The sequence below is a fragment of the Vulpes lagopus genome, chromosome 3 (genome assembly GCF_018345385.1).
Source record: "Vulpes lagopus strain Blue_001 chromosome 3, ASM1834538v1, whole genome shotgun sequence".
NCBI classification, from domain to species: Eukaryota; Metazoa; Chordata; class Mammalia; order Carnivora; family Canidae; genus Vulpes; species Vulpes lagopus.
The window spans coordinates 77,571,764-77,590,173 of NC_054826.1; the positions used below are offsets into that span (position 1 = coordinate 77,571,764).

At 36.4% G+C, this 18,410-nt stretch overlaps 1 protein-coding gene across 6 annotated transcripts in view; it reads right to left on the bottom strand.

The window, feature by feature from the left end:
• The window catches only part of BICC1 (BicC family RNA binding protein 1), a 270,715-nt gene that overhangs the window by 23,167 nt on the left and 229,138 nt on the right, over positions 1 to 18,410 (bottom strand). For 5 of the 6 annotated variants that reach the window (XM_041747647.1, XM_041747644.1, XM_041747643.1 and 2 more), the window contains 11 exons: positions 14,596 to 14,675; positions 12,709 to 12,867; positions 11,095 to 11,148; positions 10,463 to 10,657; positions 9,992 to 10,243; positions 7,063 to 7,194; positions 5,065 to 5,251; positions 3,070 to 3,231; positions 2,302 to 2,498; positions 2,032 to 2,164; positions 1,345 to 1,501 (listed from right to left, as the gene is read on the bottom strand). In XM_041747647.1, the coding sequence (XP_041603581.1) occupies positions 1,345 to 1,501; positions 2,032 to 2,164; positions 2,302 to 2,498; positions 3,070 to 3,231; positions 5,065 to 5,251; positions 7,063 to 7,194; positions 9,992 to 10,243; positions 10,463 to 10,657; positions 11,095 to 11,148; positions 12,709 to 12,867; positions 14,596 to 14,675 (1,708 nt within the window). Of the gene's footprint in view, positions 1 to 1,344; positions 1,502 to 2,031; positions 2,165 to 2,301; positions 2,499 to 3,069; positions 3,232 to 5,064; positions 5,252 to 7,062; positions 7,195 to 9,991; positions 10,244 to 10,462; positions 10,658 to 11,094; positions 11,149 to 12,708; positions 12,868 to 14,485; positions 14,676 to 18,410 lie in introns of those variants that run through there. The other variant, XM_041747648.1, reaches the window with a different exon arrangement.

Genomic DNA, 18,410 nt, shown 5'->3' on the forward strand with positions numbered 1-18,410 from the left:
CACTATCCCATTGTTCCAGGGGAATTCAGAGGAATTTAGAACAGGCTTTTGGAATATAAGAGGAGGAGCAATGAACTTTGTTTGCTTAACAAAAGTTCGCAGTGGCTTCACACAGGATAACAGAACTGGAATTTAAAGGGCCTCTGCAGGCTCTCCAGGGTAAAGGCCAGGAGAACAGCATAAGCAAAGGAAAGGAAGCAAGCAATGTAGATGATTGGTGTATTTAAAGCCAGAGTGTAACAAAATCAGACTTTTGTGTTCAAAAAAACTGCTGGAACAAAAATAAAGGACTGTTTGAGCTGCTTAAAGGGTAAGGGGCAAGAGAGACCACTCTAGAGGCTGCAGCTTAATTCAGATGAGAGGTAAGTTCAGAACATATTTAATGATGAAAGGAACAGGCATACCCTTCAAATGCTTCCATACAGGGAACAAGGCAAATTTACTTCCCCAACCTACGTTGAATAATGTTCACTGTGGCTACCAGTACCACGTAAAGGAAAACACAGATTAAAGCAGATCTGGACGAAATGAGAACAAGAATAATTAACTGACCAAAGAGTTTATAAAAGCAAAACAGATTTTGGTAAGAACAACAGGAAGTAACAACAGAAAGGCTATTTTTGTCTGAAGATACTCTCCTCTGTAAGGATATATAAGAAAACTAGTAAGATAGTAGAGGAAACTGGGTAGATGGAGATGGATGGGAGCAAAAGTTTCCAACATAGAAGCATTTCACTCACTGTATCACCTTTTTTAAAAAACTGTGAATAGACTGCCTATTTGAAAAAAATAAATAAAAGAAGAAAATAAAGTAGGGATAACACATTTGTAACTGTGCTACAGTAAGGGAGAGTTATAGTTAATACAATATATGTATTTATACTCACTGTGGTTTGTAATACATAAAATCATGAAGCTGTCAAGTATTTATTACCAAAGTTAGCAATTAACTACTTTGGAACAAGGAAGCCATAGTTTAAGTTAGAAAGTCGGGGCAAAACAAAGGAGAATTCGCAGTGGGAAAATTTCCCCAATAAAACTCAGAAAGTAAATACTGCCCTGCTCAAGAGCATTTTCAGAGCAGCAGAGATGGTTTAGAGAATCCAGACATAAACTCAACAGCTACAGAGAAGAGAGAGGACTGAAAATTACCAGATGCTCTTCCTTAATACAATTTTTAAAAGGAAAAAGAAAAGATAGTTATAATGAAAAATAAAAAACACTCTTGGAGAAGATCAAACTTACTTGAACCAAAGAATACCAACTACTGAGTTTAAAACAAATCCAGCCTGTTACACATTTTCTTTCAAAGGGTCAAGGACTTTTAAAGATTAAAATACATACTGTAAGTGTGAGTTTTTTGTGCCCTGCAACAGTTCTACTGTCTGCCTCTTGGCACAGGAAACTTTGGAGGGACCCATCATCTGTTTCAAGTCACCAGCATTCCCAGAATGGGAAGGACTTCGAGGCATGCCTACTTCAACAAAAGCATCGTTACAACCTGCAGAAGGGACAAAGTGAAAATCCAAATGTCACCTTATCATCAACAAACCACCTGCGATGGAAACAGATCAGAACCCAATTCAAAAGAGACCCAGGCATAACAGCTTTCAGCTGCAAAGAAGACTTTAAATTCAGGCTGTCTCAAATTTCATTCAAGATGAAATCTAAGGAGAAGACCCTCACATTTTTAAAAGATTATTAGGGGTGACAGGGTTTTAAAAAAAGAAATATTTGGAAAAAAATTATATGTATACATTTAATAAATTGATGCTTTCCTCTTGCACAATTACATCCACTTTAATTTAGGAAGTGCCAATGTAATGGGAAGTGATTCTTTCTGTGGAAAGAATGTGTTTTTAGTTTATCTTTCCCTGTGATCTTTGGAATTTTATTCAAGATGTCTTTCTGCATACTTGAGGCAGGATGCATCCTAACTGGTTAGCAAAACCAACTTGAAATCACCACACAGACTTTACAACCCCCTTTATCCAAGTAACAGACCAGCATGAAGTTCAGAAGGAAAGTTACCTTCTGTGGGGTTTGATTTGGGAGATGCCTGCTCAGGTCCAGTTGTCTGTCTAGATGGATCACCATGATTCCCACTCAGCACTTTTTCTCCAAGTGATGAGGTGGGTATTGCACCATATTTTATATTTGGAGACTAAAATGATAATAGAAAATAACATACAGATATGGTCACAATTCTAAAATTCACTTCAGGTGAAAGTTTATACACATCATCAGTGGCTTATCTCTTACAAACAGCATAGATCACACTACTCTGGCAAAGGACATTACCTGTGCATGTCCATTTAAAGAAGCAGAAATTTTTTTGCCTTCTGTCTGCATAGTGTTGATATGGACATCAACAGGAGTCAAGCCAGGAGGAGGAGATGGAGCTGTGTGCCCATAGGTGGGCACGCCAGACAACAAAATATTAGTTAATGTGGCTTGGGCAGTGGATGGAATCATAAGGTGTGGTATAGCAGAAAAACCTACAACGACATTTCATGGCAGATATTAGACAGGAAAAAACTCAAATTCAACAAATACTACTTTATTATTTTTAGTAAAAACAGAAAACTTCATTTTTGTTGCTACAAATTTAGTAGAGAATTCAATTTTGATACCTCGCTATAAATAGGTTTAACATTACTATAAAAACACAAAATAATGTTTAAATGGAACAAGAATATTTAATCTAAGCTTTTTACTGTACTGATGAGGAAACTAGCTAGATTTATTATGCCCATATGACTACCAAGCACATTTGTCCAACTGGAACTACATTTCTTCATTACCCGGTCAGTGAGCTTCAAGTGTCTTTGCCACTGCTTTCTGCTCATCATACTCTTTTTCTTGATCTGTTTGTCACGTCTGAAGATTATATTCTACTTTTAACGAAAACCTCACTGCTTTGTCATGCTTCATTTTAATTTACACACTGGGAAATTTCTGTTTTATACTTTGAACCATTATTTTTCCCTAGGGGAAGAGAGCCACTAGTACATTTTATTTAAAAACTGATATCTAACATGTCTTTGATTGTACTTAAATGATACTCACCTGTGGCACTTGAAGTGTTAGCAAGTGGGGGTGCCCATAATGTGGGGCTGGGTGTGCCAGAACTCGGACTTTGCAAAGGACTGACTGAGCTATTAAGAGCATTCAAGAGTGAGTTTGGGCTTGTTGATGTGTTTAGAGATAAGGTGGTAGGCCCCAAAAGACCTGCAATAAATGAACGTCAAGTCAATATGCATAAATTCAAGACTTAAAAATACAGATGGCACCATACTGCCATTTGGAATGCACACTGATATAGTCTGATATTTTCCAAGTACAAAATGAGTGGCAGATTATCTTCCTTCAAATATTCACAGGAAATATTGCATGATACAACTCCAACACAGAACCCAAACTATCTACAAACAGATGCTGAAGAAAATGGAAGACAGGTGTATGCAAACCAGGGAGGTGGTCAGGGTCACTGAGCAATGCCAGCTGTTTTGTATCTATTGCAACTGGCCAGGATGAACACATTTCTGCTCAAGTGGAAACTCATTTTTATTTCTCTGCATAACTCACTTGTTTTCTGTTTCCAAACCATGTACAATTAGCAGAGATTAGGGGATTGTTTTTTCCTACATAGAATGACTACATTAGGCCCATTTATGGAGAGGCCGAGCTACCTGGAGCAGTTTTTGTTCATATGTTAAAACAAAAGACTCCTCTTTGGCCCATCTCAATGAGAATGAAAACTTTTCTGAGAAACAATTTTTTTGTTTGTTTTTTGCTTGTTTTAAGGATTTAATGTTTGACTTAAATAATGAAATTTCCCTTCAGGTATTTAAATATATTCTAAAGTAAAATATGAAATTATATATAACTTTTCAGAAATATTTAAAGTATTAAATATTACAAGATAGGTAGAGATATAAAAACATTTTAAAAATTGAGTAGCTGAATCTTTGCTCACTTTTTTTCTCTCAAGAAAGGAAGAACTTGGTTCCTGCTAAATTATCTCACTGGCACTTCCTAACTCACATGCACGTGTTATGATTGTTCAGATCTCCGGTGGAAGAGACAATTTTGGAAGATTAGGGGCCAAGGGGAAAAGAGATTCTCTTTACTGTAATGATTTCTAGACATGGCTATCTGGAATCTTAATCACATTATAACCATATTATAATTTTTAAAAACAAGAAATTAGCTGTTAGAAAAAAATTATAAAAGGCTGAGAGTATTTTTTCTGTCTCAGATCAATACTGAATGAGGCAAAATTATTTTCTAAATTTATTACATTCACTTTTTATATTAAGGCTACTGAAAAATGTGCAAAAAGTAGTGAATCTAGGATAATCACAATATCGCAATGAACTCTAGCCTGTAAATAGGAATCCATAAGTGAGGTGGTACATATCACAACCATGAAATGCCTCACCTCACTTTCTCAAAGAACTAAAGCAATGAGGGGATGATGCTCTTTCATCTTCTATTCTTTGCCTTAAATATAAATACAGGTCCATTTGCTCCATTTGCTCCTCTTGGTAGCTGCAGGCTGCAGGCTAGATTTCCTTTGGACCTGGACAACACAGTTCTGACCACTGGGAATGGGGGTTCAGCTCGTTTTCACCTCCCCCTTCGCTACCCCTCATACAGATTTCCAATTATTTTTTGAAAAGCAAACTGGATAATCTTTACTTCTAGGGATGGATGGCAATATTGCAAATGCAAGAGAGAACAAACACACAAATTATAGTCAGACTGCTCACTTCATTCTCATGGCATTCTTAATTTAGAAAGCAAACATAGCTACTGAAAATAAAACAGTCGGACCTTGATTATTTATGCCAAATAAAAAGAATCTGGGTAACAAAAGTCTATAGAGTCTAACAAACCTAAAATGGATTGATGTGAGCTTTGTTGCTTTTTCACCTAATCTTAGGGCCTGACAACGGAAAAAAACAGCCTTTAAAATGTAGTCTCAAATGGTAGAAAGAAAGCAAACCAGCTAAGCAATCCCCCAGTGACTGAGAAGCACTATAATAATAAATTTTATACCTAGTCCAGTGAGTCCAAGGCCTGCTGAAGCTAAGATGTCCAGGCTGGGACATGCCAGGCCGGCAGGGCATGATGCTGGGGATGGGCTGGTTGCTATGGTAACCCCACTGCTTTCAAGTCCGAGGAGGCATTTCCTTGCTTCATACATATTTAAGGCATTTCGCTCAACACTTTTCACAATCACAGACTATGAAAACACATAATGGAAAAGAAAAAGGTGACATGCAAGCAGTATACAATGAACTGGGGAGTGGGTGAGAAATGAATATGGTAATAAAGATTCCACTCAGGGAATATATTGATGTGGTTTTAAAAATCAACTAAAAATTCTGTTTATTTCTTATATTTACTCCTGTGGTAAAATCATGAAAGGTTAGTTATAACTTACTGAGTGTGCCTTGTGTTCCAGGCACTGGGATAGAAGCTGTATATAAATCTAGATGCTTGTCGGAAACCTTCTGGATGGGAATTAGTATTCATATTCAGTGAGGATAAAGGATCTACTCATGGTCACAGCCTAGTTGTGGAGGAGCAGCGAGAGGACTGGACCTCAGGCTGTCTGCCTCTATAGCCCATTCTCTTTGCATCCTCTTGCTTTTACATTAAAGCCTTCTCCCCTTTATCTAATCTTTACAAAACAACTCAAACTTGTCACTATATATAGACTACATAATAACAGTCACTTAGGTTTGACATTTATAGTCTGCTAGTTAACTAAAAGACCTTGAGGTACCACTATTCTTCACCGATGGCATATCAATGGCAAAGCTTATGGTAAAATAAATTTCTAAACAATATATTTTTTTTCTCAATGGACTCATCTAGAAAATTGGACGTGTAAACTCAAGAGGGAGAGCCTCCAATGGGCAATAAAGAAAATTTGTGACTGAAAAAGCAGTTAAAGCAGTAGTCAGCATCGGGGCCAGCTAAGCAGAATTAAATGGCCATGGGATCCTACAAGGCTCTAGAATTCTCACTTGCAATCTATCTTCCCCTGACCTGTTCTCATTTCTTACTGAAATCTAGGGGTTCCTCTTGTGCCTAACCCTCCTTATATGCACTGTCTCGCCTGTCTTTATCTTCCAGTCTTGGTATCCACAGTGACGCCAGTTAACTCAAATAAGTTAAGCATGAAGCTTCAAGATACATAAAATTAATGTCCTGTTCTCTAACTTAAAACTCAGTGTATCACGTTTACTTAGAATCAAACCTATCTTTTCCCAACCAGTTGTGCTTTCCATTTTTTAATTTCTATAAAATAATAGGTATCATGGCATATGTATAATGACATAATATAAATGATTTTTATATATGTAAATACATAAAAACACGGTGTTCAGTGTCCAACTTAAGAAAAACAATCATGCCCTCTTCAAAAGAAGATAGGATTCTAAGTGAACGTGATATACTGAGTTTCAACCCTATCTTATCCCATTAAATTTTGACTATACATGGAATTATTGAAATTTTGCCATATCTTAGAGGAGAGGTTCCAAGATAGCTGAACTGGGGACACTTCATTATTTACTTTTGATTATCATTATTAGCTTATAATTTCATTAAAGAAAATGGACATCTATTATTTAAATCTCCAGGCCTAGCAGAGTCACTCACAAAAAACATGTAAACTAAATATTTTTGAATCACATTGGATACATACACATACACACTTAACACAATGTGTAGCCTTATCAACTCTGATAAACTTAATAAAGCTGAAAGTTACCAGGTTGCAAATTAATAAAAACACATATTCTCTTTCTCATACACTTGTAAAAAATAATCGTCATAAAAATGGACTCCAAAACCAACACATAAAGAAAATGATCAATAATGAATGTTTTTACAAACTTATGTATTAAATAACTAAGTATAGTATATAATGACATATATAGAATACTTAATTCCATGTATATGCAAATACACATTTATATGAAAATAAAACTATCTAGAACATAATATGATACGTGGTTCTCTGGGTCCAGACTGTGAACCAACCTTGCTTGGTTGTTTCGGCTTTGGTTTAATACTAATGAAGACATCAAGCTGTTCCATCAACTGAGCAATGAACTGTGGATCAACTTCAATTTCTTCCTTCATATCAAACATCAACACAAGGGGAAGACAACCCTAAGAAGTGTCACAATAGAAAATACAGGAGGTAAAATATTACTCATTTAAACATCTAGTAATTTAACATGCCTACAAACAACACAAAATTCTATGGACTGGAAGAGTTAACCAAAGTAATAAAGCTAATCCCAAAGCTCGGAGAATTGGGGTGGAAATAATGCTGAGAACACAAACTACTTTTGAATGATAAATTACACATGTCTGAATTGCCTATTGGATCTGAATTTTTTACCCACGTCCCACCTTGGAAAATTCCTCCATTCTCTGACTTCTGTTAGTGATGCCAGAAACTAGATCTTGAACCACATCAAGGGTACTGATCTTGTGCTTTTGCTCAAAGACTTACCACACAGGTTATTACTGTGTTCTGAATGAAATCTAAACATGTATCAATCAGCACTTAAAGATCTCCCCATTTTGGCCCAGCTTTGCTTGTGCAATCATACGCCTGTATGTCCCCACATCTGCCCTTTCCTCAGGCTAGACCAGCCTCCTATTTGTCTTTTTTTTTAAATTATTATTTATTCATTTGAGAGACAAGAGAGAAAGAGCACAAGCAGGAGGAGCAGCAGAGTGAGAGAGAGAAGCAGGTTGCCCACAGAGCAGGAAGCCCTATGTGGGGTTCCATCCCAGGACCCTGGGATCATGACCTGGGCCCCAGCCAGATGCTTAACTGACTGAGCCACCCAGGCACCCCTGACTATTTTTCAAACAGATACTGTAGTTTGCTCTCCACTAACCAAAAGGATTCTTCACCAGCTCAAGTCCTACCTCTCCAGCCTTACCACTTTCCTGGAGTAAACCGCTACACTGTTTCTTCTCTTAGCTTTCTCACTTTTTAGCTCTGCAGCAGTCAGCACTTGGGTTTTTTCTCTGATGCTTTCTTCCTGGCCCCAAATCTACTAAGTATAGGAATCCCATACCTGTACTGATTCTCAGGATACTCAGTACTAGCCCATTGATTGCTGGGTTCTGTACGTAAGTATCAGAAGTAAGTCAAATACACTGAAATTAAAATGAAATCACTGTGTTCTATGTTCCTTGTGAATAAAGGTAGTTTTTGCATTTAAAATGTAGGTTAAAGCCTTTTCTTTTTTAAGACATTATTTATTTATTTGACAGACATAGTGCACAAACAGGGAAAGCAGGAGAGGGAGAAATAGGTTCTCCACTGAGCACAGAGGCTGATGCAGGGCTTGATCCCTGGACCCTGAAATCATGAGCTGAGCAGAAGGTAGATGCTTAACTGACTGAGCCACCCAGGAGCCCCACCTTTTATTTCTTTTAAAGATTTATTTATTTGAAAGAGAGAGAGAGAGAACGCACACATGCATGAGGGAGGGGAGAGGGGCAGAGAAAGAGAAACTCAAGCAGTCTGTGCTGAGTGTGGAGATGACATGGGGCTTGATTTCATGACCCAGAGATCCTGACCTGAGCTTAAATCAAGAGTCAGGCATTAAACTGTCCGAGCCACCCAGACACCCCTACGTTAAAGCCTTTTAATTTATTCCTGTCTTCCTCACTTCTTTCAATATTGTGCAATAATGTCTCATTGCACAATTATATTTTTGATAGTTATGATCAAAGTATGAATATGAATTCCTAACTGTACCGAACATCTGAAAAAGTTCACTTAAAATAATACCTAAAGAAAAAAGAAAAAAGAAAGTTATGAAGAGCAATCATAATAACCTTTGGAAACACATATGCTACCTAACTAGGTATATATTAAAAGTATCCTTATAAACTAAGCTTGGCTAAAAAAAATAATTCACAACCAAATAATTATATATTATAATCCTTAATGATAAATTTTTGTCAGAGGAATGGAATCAACAATAAAAATTTGGGTTTTCTGGGGCACCTGGGTGGCTCAGTTGGTTAAGGATGTGACTCTTGATTTTGGGTCAGGTCATGATCTCAAGGTTTTGGGATCCACCCCGTGTTGGACTCTGTGCTGAGGATGGAGCCTGTTTATCATTGTCTTTCACCCATTCCCTCCATTCCACCCCTCCCTGCTTGTGCTCCTCTCTATCCTAAAAAACAAAAACTAGATTTTCTGAAACTTTCTCAAAAACAAATTCTGTGAGTTACTAATAGCAAAGATCACATCTGAGGCTTACTATTTCAAATGTCACTAAAGGTCAAGTTCTTGAAGAGAAGACAACAGTGTTTTTTTTTTTAAATAAGAATATTTGTAAGTTCACATTATGTCAATCCATTTTGTTACTATGTATCAAACTACACACTGTTTTTAAAATGAATATACGAAGGACAGAAATACTGCAAATTTTAAATCAGGAGCAGTGTTGAATTACATAACTGCTATTTTCTTCAGTGTATTATGACTCAAATTCATGACTTAAATCCCATTTTTTTAAATTGTATCAGAAATCTGTGAAATGTTCACGTTTCATGCTACTGAAATTTATATTTTTAAGGATAAAAAAGGTATTTTTACTTTTCTGTTCAAACAGAAGACTTTGTCAAATGCAAACCAATACTGCATGTCAGATGAAAATAATCAATTACTTCATTGCATCCTCTTCTGTGTTTAGTTTAAGTAAAAAAAATACTGCAAAGAAATTACTCACCTATGTAATAAAATTAAGCTTGTGAGGTACTACACACCTTACTCTTTATTTCCTTTTACTATGAAACTTTTTTATTTAACAAAGCTTCCAAAGTATTTTCATAAATACCACAGTAGTAAGGTATGTGCAGCCAGGTATACTGTACCCAAAGAAGTAAATAAAATAAAATGAAACCATAACACTAATTTCAGTAAACCTACCATGAGATATTGCCTTGCAAGACAGACAGACTCAATGGTGCCCTGGAGGTAGACGGTGGATTTCTTTTGTGGATTACTGGGGTCAGGAAAGTGGATCTGAGCACCTGTTCTTTGCATGATATGTTTTATGTTGCTTCCATTTCGACCCATCATAAAGAGATGATGTTGAGCTGCAATATCTAGTTGCGTGCTCACAGGAATAGCTGATGCCAAGCTCCCAGCGAGATGTTCCAACAGTGTGGCAGTTCCTTCCTATGAAGAAAGGGTGGGAAAGGAATAATCCTATTAAATAACTGTCCACATACAAGGAAAGACTCCACTGTACTTCTAATAGCTATGGAGAAATTCAACACATTCTATAAACCAAGACAATACAAGGGAAAATTCTGAAAAATTAGTTCAAAATCCTTTAAAAATAAAACTCGCATAATCTGTACACTTACAATGTTCATAATTATCTCAATTGCTTACCTTCACAGCACTGGTGTTATTCTGAGACCCTCGTACTATTACAGTAGCACCATACATTCGGGAACGCTGTTTAAATGACACTGAAATGTTGTACGTTTGTGATATGTGCTGAATTGAGGGGGAATTAGGATCAGGAACTGGTTGAAGAATCCCAGCGATTGGTAGCTCAAACATCAGCACCAAAGGAAGCAGCTCCTAAATGAAAGTATGAGAACCCAAAGCAGACAGCTGAATCGTTGCACATTTAGACATGTGCAGAGCTCATTCTTTTCTGAGGATGGAATTCTAAAACATATATTGCTTTTATTACAGACATAAGCTTGGGTAGCCTTTATAAAGTTTCTCAAATGAAAGGAGTCTTTTGTGAAATCTGAGAGTTTTGTGACTTAAACTGCCTGTGGCATTCTTCTTTGGGCCTCTTTTTCATCATTTCAAAATCATCAGAGAAATGGAGTCAGGTACAATCTGGAATATCTCTAACAAACACTTTTAATAGACTAAAACAACTTCTGTCACTATTTCCTAACTACTGAACATATGACTTGGTTATAAATTGATACGTTAGGATATTTTTATTGCTTTATGATGCAAACATTACTGACATTGATTTACAGTATTAAAGTAATACTTACCCGAATTCTAACTCGGGCAGATTCTACTCCTGCTGGTTGTCCTGCTATAGATACCTGCAAAAATAAGAAAATACAGAGTTAGATTTTAATTGAGCCCACATCTGCTTTTCCAGTTATCTACTCCCTTGCCACTCAAAATGTCATCCCAGAAAAAAACAGCATTGCCATTATCTGGGAGCTTATTAAAAATGAAGAATTTCAGGCACCAACCCAATCCTACTTAATCATAATTTGCATTTTAATGAGTTCCTCAGCTGATTTGTGTCAACTAATTTACATCAACCGCTGGACTGACCTAAAATTTCTCAGTTCCCATAATGCCATCCTGCCCACTTTATAATTTCTCTTGTTAACTGCATTTTCTACCTGCTGTTTAAACTCTACATACTGTGTATTGTCTGTACTGTACATCAATATACAATGATACTGCTGCAGTAAGTACTCAAAATTATTGAACTACTGCATACATCACCTGCTGCTCTCTCCTGGGATACCCTGAAATTTCCCATAATCTTTCAACTAAAAAATTAATACTGGCATGAGGGTAAGGGTATGGGGCTCCAGGACACTGTTCCTGATGACCATATCCCATGCTATACCAATTGTCAAGTATTTTGAATACTGCCCTTGCTTTCTATCTTCCTAATGTGTCACTGTCACCATTAGTCCCCATTCAGAAAAGATTGTTATCTTATTCATCTTTGTAGCTGACAGTTTCTATTACTGTGATTAGATTACAGAGAAAACTCCCAAGTAACACAAATAATATAATCTTCAAATACTGAAAGTGCTTTGTATGGACAAGTGAGTTTCATTTGTTTTCAAACACAAGAACTAGAAAAATATGCATAAACTAAAGAGAGACATAATTCAGTCAACATGAGGAAGATAGGCACTCATGCACTGCCTCTTAGAAGGTGATGTGATGTACCCTGGAGAACCACATGTGTGATGTTACAGACAGAATCCCCACAGTGTACAGTGCTTGGACCAAGATAATGCTCTCTGGGCCTTGCCTAAAGGGCTTCATTTTATGTTGCCATCACATTTATGTTGTTCCTCTCTCTTCTATAACTACTTAGAGATTAAAAGTTAAGGCCTACCTGTAGTCATTTCTTTAAAAAAGTAGAGCATCTCGGTCTCCTTGAAAAGGCTCATACATTCTTTATTTTTGAGTATAGTTGACACATAATGTTACATTAGTTTTAAGTGTACAACCTTAGTGATTTGGCAAATTGAGAAGTTATGCTATGCTCACCATAGCTGTTACAACACCACTAACTATATTCCCTATGCTGGGCCTTTTATCTCCAGTGACTTATTCATTCCACAACTGGAAGCTTGTAGCTCCCTGTCCCCTTCACCCCCTGCTGCCCATCTCCCAAGCACCCTCTCCTCTGGGAACCATCAGTTTGTTTTCTGCATTTGTGGGTCTGCTTCTGCTTTTTGTTTATTCCTTTGTTTTATTTATTTATTTATTTTAGATTCCACATATTAGTAAGATCATATGGTATCTCCATGATTATTTGCTTTCATCTCCCCCCAAAAAATAAGCATATGAAAAATTATAACTTTACTTTTTTTCGTAACAGTTCATGTGAAAAGACAAAGCACCTGGTTGCTTTTTTCTGCTTGGTTATTCCTGTTGGAATCTGGAAAGTGGATGTGACATCCTGTTTCTTCCATCACTTTTTTAATATTGTTGCCACCTTTGCCAATTACATGGGAATGTTCTGTATGTGAAACATCCATCTTCAAGGTGACTCGATTGCTCTATATGGAAATAATGTATTAATTCTTGATGCATGAAAAACTCCTTAGAACTCTTCTCCAAGGAAACAATACTGACAATAAGACTCGGTGGGAAATCTTACAATTTTTTTGGTAAGATCATCTTAATCTATAAATGCATACTTTCTATTTCTCTTCAGCTATAAAAAAGAAATTCTCATTTTAAGATAAATTTGCCAGAAGAAATTAAAAGATACACTCTTTACCGAGATAGCTTTTTGGAAAGCAGCATTTAAATGAAGTCAGGTATAATTACAAATAAATTACTCATTTTTAACAGACATTATTCATGAAACATTTAATTCAAATAACTAAAATCAGATGAAAATAATTACAAGACTGAATATATGTAGGTTAGGAGGACTGCTGAACTGTGACAGAAACAGTAAAAATAAAACCCAAAGTTGAATTAAAAAGTATTTGAAAAAAAAAGTATTTGTAAGCATTGTTTTCACAACTTGCCTATTACTGTAGGTCAAACTTTACATAGCAGACCTGTTATTTTCAGTGGCAGGAAGAATGAAGAAGGGCTAACAAAACACAGAGCTCCAGCAGTAACATGGCTTACATAAATCAATACAAAGCATACGATTAGTTATATTAAAGCAAATGTAAAATTCTAAGACAATGAATAATTGTGGTCCTATTAGAATCTGTGTATTTAATTTTGGGAAATTCAGTACTGTAAAATTATAAAGATATGAAATCTTTCCTCATTTATAAAAAAATTCTTCAGTCCTCAGAAGGTGAAATTAAAAAGTCAAAATACAACAAGACGTTAATGATATTGATGGTTTTTACATAGTCTTATTTCTTAAAATTTAAACATATCCATCAAATACTTTGACTTTTAAACTTAGTTCTTTAGTTGAACATTTAAAACCAGGAAAAATATATTCTTTTTTTGGGAAAAGATTCTAAAATATTTAATAATTGTAAGGTGAATAATTCTTAGAAAAAAAAAAAAAACAAGAGAAAAACAGGAAGAGATCAGAAACCATTTCAGTGAAATACCAGGTGGCAAAATACAGTGGTTAAGAACCAGACAGCCTGGATTTAAATCCCACCTCTCCATTTATTATTGGATTTTGGGCAAATTCCCTAATATCTCTGTGCTGAGTTGGTTATGAGAATTTGACAAATATTTGTAAGATGCTTAGCAAAGTGCCTGTCATATAGTGATTTAGAAATGTTTAATAGAATAAATTCTCACAAATGAGTATATATCTTTACACATCTAAATTTCCCTATTATCTCTCTAACCTAAACCTGCAGAGAGAGAAAGAACTTAGAAGATAAAGTATCAAGTTTCATGCCATCACACACAACTATACAGAAGATCATTCTGGCATCATAAAGGCAAATATACTAATTCTTCCTAACTTCATTAATTGCCCTATACTACTCAGGGTCAATGTCTATTTCTGAAGATGGCATACATACATACATATGTGTGTGTGTGTGTACACACACACACACACACACACACACGAGTATGTATATATAATATTACTCAATTACCCAGCTTGAGAGCTCATTTAAATTTTAAACAGAACTTTACATCCATTGTAGAATCACACATACTTATTTTAAAACCCACCATTACTTTCTTGTGGTTTTTCTTCTCCAAATGGTTCTTTTCATAACAGCATGAAGTAGCCCTTGCAGAGACAAGGTTCTGACATCTGAATGTCCTTAACATTCACTTACTTTTGTGTCTAAGACAGACATGATCATTTCCTTGGCCTCCTTAACATCTTCTTTCTTTCCAGAAACCTTAATATGGGGATCTAGAAGAAAATAAAAACAAAGGGCTCATATGAAACCCCCAAACTCTTTGTTTTAAAATTGATATTACAATATAAGAAAAGAGATTCCATAAGAAATTCAGTATTTGATTCATTCTAGGTATGCTAACATTGTAATTATAACAGGAACATGGAAATCCCCAAGTTGTACATTTTTCTGAATAGCTTTTTTCTTCTGAAAGCTAGCTAAACCATTTAACTGCAAAATAAGTTTATCAAATGTAATTATTTTTTAAACAAGTGAAGAATCTATAAATTCATTTTATTACTTACTACATTCTTGCTACATTCCAAGTCCTGATCTACAGCTTTCAATGCATTAACTCATTTAATCTACTCCACAGCTTTGCAAGGTTGTTTCCAAAGGAAATTAAGGCATAGAGCAGTGTAATAACTTGCCCTAGAAAACCACTCAGAGGCTCATTCATTATAATACAATGTCTTCCAACTCTGGATCCACACTTTTAAAAACATGTGATAACCTAACTCAGAAGGTATCTTTATACATCAAGGTTAACAGAGTAAAATATTATCTTCATTCAGGAATATTTAATATTTATCCAGAATTATTGTTAAATGGCTAATATATGCTACATGTATTAATGATTACTGCCACGGAATGTGATAAAGGAAAACATTAATTCATTTAGCAAGTATTTTCTGAACTTCTACTATGTACCAGTCACTATTCTAGGGGTTGGATGATATATCAGTGAAGAAAAAGACCCTTATCCACATGGAGCTTACAATTTTGTACAGGGAAACAAAAATGAATCAGATAAATTACCTAGTGTATTAGAACACAACTTATGAAAAGGAGAACAGATAGAAGGAGGAGTACCAGCTGTGGGATGGGGGTCAGGGCATTAGGCCTCATTGGGAAAACGAGGTCTGAGTAAAAGCTTAAAGGAGCTGAAGCAGTTCGCTAGGCTGGAATCTTTACAGCCAAATTTGGGGTAAGGATGTCGTTTCAGTTCTTTCTTTTGTCAGGTTTCCAAGTCTCCCCAACAACAGAGTGTTCTATTACCCCACAGGTCAGCCTGAGAGACCAAGACCATTTGGGGGAAGCCAGATGTTCCATAACACTAGCTTAAGTGATAAAGTGGAAAAACAGAGAGAAAAAACAAAAAACAAAAAACAGAGAGCATTGTCATCACCATCACTGGTGATATCAACCTTACTGCCTGCCTACAACACACCATCTTTTCTGCGGAGTCCTTCTTATCCTGAACTACACTTGAGATCAGCAATGGGGTCAGGTCTGAACACTTTTCACAATTAACAAGCAGGTCCAACTCAGTCCTTCCAAACCATCAACTCTCTAGGATAAGAAAAGAGAATCACCTGGTGGGAATTTTGTCAAACTACACACATTTCCCTGATATTGTCACTTACCTATCCCCATCCAACAGTCCATTTGAAAACCCATGCCATGATGAGCATATTATACTCATAAGGTAAAAATAGGCAATTGAAGAGACAGAGGAAGGGAGAGAGGAGGGAGGACACTGTCCTAAAGCTCCTGGCTCTTAAGATCAAGGTAGAACAATCAGAGTCAACAACAGAGCACCAGCAGCCTTCAGAGCTCAGGAATGCCTCTAGCCACCTAGGGAGACATCCCAGCAGCTGTGCTTAATTTGAGTCAGTGCTGTCACCTCCAATCCGCCCCCCCCCATTCTGTCCCCAGACGGTCTCCTGGGAACTGCCCTTGGTCTTAGACTCTTCTCCTTACCCTGTTCTTTAATCCTTCCTCTTATGTTTGTCAAGTCACAGGGACACTGTGAAGATGAAAGATCTTAAGATTGCTTTAAACCTTCTAAAATGTTTAAGTGTCAGGTATCACAGAGTAAGGGGCCTAAAAGTAGGGCAAAACAGATGTCAAACAACTTCAAGTCAGTATGGCATCATGTTACCACTGCTTGCTCCTTATTGCATTCTAACAGGAACCACTTTTTCTCTTTAAGATTCTCACCAACCTTAATGCACTTATGTAAACACAGTATTTTCTTCAATAATTATTACATCCAGTATAACTCCTCGAGGCAATATTTACATTAAGATCTGTCTACATTCATAATTTTGATCCCAGCTGTCTTCAACTTTGGTTTCAATTACTGTAGGCTGGCTTGAGCATTAATCTCCACTGAAAATGCTTACTCCTAGGGGATTAGAACCTAGCACTTCTCAAAACATACCTGATTGTACTCAACTGTAGCACTTGCTAGAATATATATTCCTGGGTCTCCAGGATCCAGTAATTGGCATTTTGTTTGTTTCCCAAGTCATTCTTCGATCAAGTATAGGACACAGCAAGTGAAACCACATAAAAAATAGAATTGTAGTGTTTTATGTATCAGTCAAGTACATATAACATAAAATGGTTCTACAGGGAAAAATATATTTTCATACAAAATAAATTAACAGTTAAGTATTGAGTGGTATGCTAATCTGAAAACCTGTTACTTGCATAGGTTGGATAATCACATTAAAATTCCTATGCATCTGTAAAGGGACAAGAAAGCATCAGATCCAATTTATGAAAGAATTTGATTTTCCACCATCTCTGTATCAACAGAATAAAATAAAAAGCAAAAGCCTCAATGGAAAATATATTTATTTCAAAGTGAAAGAGCACCATCTAGTGACCCAAAAGTATAAATTATCAATGGACGTAGAGATACACAACACAATCACCAACATATAACTCCAGGACCCAAATCAGCACTTGTTTGGAAAATGATTCTTTACATAATCAAGTCTCATAAGTATAGAGAAAAATAATCATGATAAAATTCTGGTTTAGATTGTTAATGTGGCCAATACTAGTATATTCTTCATTTCCTCTATTGCCCTGCTTGAAAGATATCTATGCGATGTGAATTCTTATTCCATCCAGGCTGAACTTAATATGCTTAATTCCAATCCTGAAATCCAGTTCTCTACATTCAATTAATGCTCCATGTCACAGCTTAAATGTGTCCTGCAAGGGACTGGGGTTTTATTCAGACCCTTTCTGGAAATACTAGATGATGAAAAAAGCCAAAGTACTAGCTTTATTAATGAACATAGAAGAAAATGGACAGCTATGAAGATTCCTGGAAGATGGCAGAGTAATAGGCAATAAGTGTACTATCTCCCACTGCCTCAAAATAATTGATTTGGGCATGAAAGTTCTGAGATATTTGCTTTAAAAATAATACCACTGCTTTATAATCAACCTTCAAGCTCTCTAAATACAAGGATTATCTTAATCAGTTTTTTAACTTGGATGGTGCCAAACAAGTAGTAGATACTCATTAAGCGGTAGGTGAATGAACAGAAGGTGCCCTTATTTTTGGAAATGGCTATACAGAGGGAGGAGATGGAAATCCATGGGAAGAGCCTAAACTTCATATCTAAGGTGACTGATTATATGTCCTATACTTCCCAGAACAGTTTTGACCTTAAATATTTTTATCTCAGTACCACTTTAAAAATACAAAGAACTGGGATCCCTGGGTGGCGCAGCGGTTTGGCGCCTGCCTTTGGCCCAGGGCGCGATCCTGGAGACCCAGGATCGAATCCCATGTCCGGCTCCCGGTGCATGGAGCCTGCTTCTCCCTCTGCCTGTGTCTCTGCCTCTCTCTCTCTCACTGTGTGCCTATCATTAAAAAAAAAAAAAATACAAAGAACTCTCAGATGTCCATCCAGACTTTTGGTTTTTAGACTCATGCCCCA